The sequence below is a fragment of the Terrapene carolina genome, unplaced genomic scaffold (assembly GCF_002925995.2).
Source record: "Terrapene carolina triunguis isolate 2854851 unplaced genomic scaffold, T_m_triunguis-2.0 Scaffold30120, whole genome shotgun sequence".
Lineage (NCBI taxonomy): Eukaryota > Metazoa > Chordata > Testudines > Emydidae > Terrapene > Terrapene triunguis.
The window spans coordinates 1-3,182 of record NW_020694471.1 but is presented as its reverse complement, the minus strand read 5'-3'; the positions used below and the strand labels follow the sequence as shown (position 1 = coordinate 3,182).

Here is a 3,182-nt window from a genome sequence, read left to right as displayed (position 1 = left end):
GTTAAAAAAAATCCACCACAAAGTCAGTGCCCAGCTTGAAGCCCACTTTATTAGCAGGGGTGGTGTGTGTGTTGGGGTGGGGGGGCACAGCATGGAGGGTCCTCACGGATGGAGGGGAGACCCTATGGCCATTGTGGGGGGACCCCAGTATGGGGTCAGAGCTTCACATGCAGCAGGGACAGGTGGAAAGGAAAAGAAGGGGGCGTGAATGGGGGAGGGGAAAGATTCTTCCTTAAGGCTGGTGTGGATGAGACATGGGGGAGGGATGGAAGGAAGGAGAGATGAAGGAGGGGGGGAAGAATAGGAGGAGGAAGGAAGGAGGGAAGGAAGGGGGAGAGGAGGAGGGAGGGAAGGGTGGAAGGGGGCGAGGAGAGATGAAGGGGGGGAGGAAGAAAGGAAGCGGGGGAAGAGGAGATGAAGGGCTCAGCTCCATGGGGCACTGGTTCAGCACTATGGCCCTGCCCTATGGTTCATCCCCGCCCCGATCGTGCCCCGTGGCATTGCAGAGGGTGCATTCTCAGCCCTGGGCAGGCTGGGAGTGGCGAGGGCTCCCTCCCTGCCCCCCAGTACCCCTGTCTGGCTGGGAGAGCTCCGATGGCTCGGGGGGGGTGGTCAGGGCGGCTCTGCCCCAGGTGCCCTCTGGGAGTGGGATGGTGGCCCAGGAGGGGCATCCTGCCCGGGCTCTCCCGCACCCCGCCTGGAGCCAGCGACCAAACAGCACCTCCCGGGCTGCCCAGCAGGCCCCTTGTGCCCCAGGAGGCAGAGGGTGGGGGCCCCGGTGCGGCCCCCCAGCGCGGCGGCTCTGTAGGCGGCAGTCGCTCAGGCCAGCAGGCGGCTGTACTCCGAGAGCGCCGAGGATTTCTTCACCCCGTCCCAGATCCGGGCCGCGTAGTGGAACCTGCCGGGGGGTGCACAGCATGTGGGTCAGCGCCGATGGCCGGGGGAGAACCCCCACCCCGCCCCCCGCAGCACAGCGCCCCCCAGGACATCGGGGCCAGCCCTGCCTGCCATGGGAGCGCCCCCACCCCGCCCCCTGCACCACAGCGCCCCCTAGCGCCGCCCTGGGGCATCGGGGCTGGCACTGACTGCCGGGGAGAGCCCCCACCCCACTTCCTGCAGTACATCGCCAAACTTTCTTACCCATAATCCTTTGCCCCATAATCTTCTACCCAACCTGCCTACCCATAATCCCCTGCTCCCTCAACTGTATCCGGCCCCTCACCAGTTCTTCTCCGTCAGGATGGTGTGGGAGAGCTGGGGCCGCGCCATAGACATGATCTGGCTGCGTAGCTTGGCCATGAGCGACTGGAAGCTGGGGTGCCCCTTGTACCCAGGCAGCAGGGAGAAGAGGGGGCCACCCCCAGGAGCTGCAAGCACAAGGGGGGGAGAGAATGAAAATAGGGCTGCCCCGAGGACGGCAGGGGGCAGAGGAGGGCACTGCCCTAGGGACCGCACTCAGGGACCACAAGGGGGCATAGGACAGCGCCGCCCTAGAGGCCACGCCCCAGGACTGCAGATGCCTGTTCCCCAGCCCAGGGGGAGGAATACACACAGCGCCACCTAGGGCAGCACAGAGGGACAGCAGAGTAGGACAACTCCGGGGGCGGGATCCCAGCTCCCTACCTGCTCTGGGGAAAGTGTCGTCGGCGTCACTGTCTGCGAATGGCAGCAGGAAGAGATTCACCTCCGTGTCCAGGTAGTCGTAGGGCAGGCCAGGGAAGATGTTACACTCCAGCATGGAGAGCGTGCCTGAGAGACAGAGACAGAGTGTGGCACTGGGGGGCGCTGTGCTGCAGGGGGCAAGGTGGGGGGCTCTCCCCTGGCAGTCAGGGCTGGCCCCAAAGCCCAGCACAGTACTACGGGGTGCTGTTACTTTTGAGGTGAGAATCACACCCAAGCCTCCAGCCATTCCTGGTCATTCCAAATCCCCCAGCAGGAGCTGGGCCATTAGCTCTGCGTCCTGGAACCCAGGTGTCCGGGGCCCCGTTCACCCCACCCCCGCGCGGGAGGAGCTAGTGGGGAAGGCTTACCCTTGTATTTCAGGTGCGAGTGCATCATGATTTTATCGATAACCATGTGCATCTGCTTCAGGTTCCGGGGACAGAAATTCTCCCGCTTGGCCTTGTTCTGCAGGAAAACTGGAGCGAGGGGCAGAGACGCCGGGGGGGGTGGGGGGAGAGAGAGAGGATATTCAGCCTGGACATCACTGCACAGACCAACACCTGCTAGAATAACCTGGCCCCAATTCACCAATGGAGCGCTAGGGGGCGCTGTGCTATGTGAGCAGGGTGGGGGCTCTCCCTGGCAGTGAGGGCTGGCCCCGATGCCCCAGGCTGGCACTAGGGGGCGCTGTGCTATGTGAGCAGGGTGGGGGCTCTCCCCTGGCAGTGAGGGCTGGTCCCGATGCCCCAGGCTGGCACTAGGGGGTGCTGTGCTGCAGGGAGCAGGGTGGGGGGGCTCTCCCTGGCAGTGAGGGCTGGTCCCGATGCCCCAGGCTGGCACTAGGGGGCGCTGTGCCGCACGGGGCAGCGGCTGCTCACCGACGTGGGGATAATACTCTGTGCCCTCGTCGGCGCCCGAGGAGCCGGTGGACTCGTGGCTGGGGGAGGGCGTGGAGGGTTTCACCATCTCGGCCGTCTGCAGGAACCTGCCGTGGGGACACAGGAAGCTGCGGTTAGTGGGAAGCTGGGGGGGCCTGGGTCCCCGGGGCCATTTAGTGCCTGTGGGAGGGGCAGGGGGGGTTCCCTGTCCCTGCTGGGAACGGGGCTGAGACCTGGCAAACTTGATTCACACATGAATTGCTGAGCCTGGAGCCCATCCCCCAAAACAGCCTGGGGCCAGATCAGAGCTGGCGCACCCTAGAGGGGAAAGACCCCATGCCCCATTTCCAATCCCCCTGCCCCAAGCCAGCCAGTCCCAGCCCTGGGGCTGGATGGAAGCCAGCGCCCCCCAGGGGGAAAGACCCCGTGGTCCCATTCCCTGCCCTCCAGAGCCAGCAGGTCCCAGCCCTGGGACTAGAAGAGAGCTGGGGCCCCCTCGAGGGGAAAGGCCCCATGTCCCATTCCCCACCCTCCTGAGCCAGCCAGTCCCAGCCCTGGGGCTGGATGGGAGCCAGCGCCCCCCCAGAGGGGAACAGCCCCATGCCCCACTCCCCACCCTGCTAGGGGCCTTCTCACCTGTAC

General features: G+C 65.3%; 1 protein-coding gene across 1 annotated transcript; it reads right to left on the bottom strand.

The window, feature by feature from the left end:
- Window positions 1-607: 607 nt before the first annotated feature.
- On the bottom strand, window positions 608-2,644 carry SMG9 (SMG9 nonsense mediated mRNA decay factor). The gene is made up of 5 exons (XM_026662761.2): window positions 2,541-2,644; window positions 2,031-2,138; window positions 1,624-1,749; window positions 1,223-1,367; window positions 608-898 (listed from the first exon to the last, which is right to left on the bottom strand). Exons 1-5 carry the CDS (start codon window positions 2,626-2,628, stop codon window positions 820-822), a joined length of 546 nt encoding a protein of 181 aa, XP_026518546.1. The 5' UTR covers window positions 2,629-2,644; the 3' UTR covers window positions 608-819.
- Window positions 2,645-3,182: the final 538 nt, after the last annotated feature.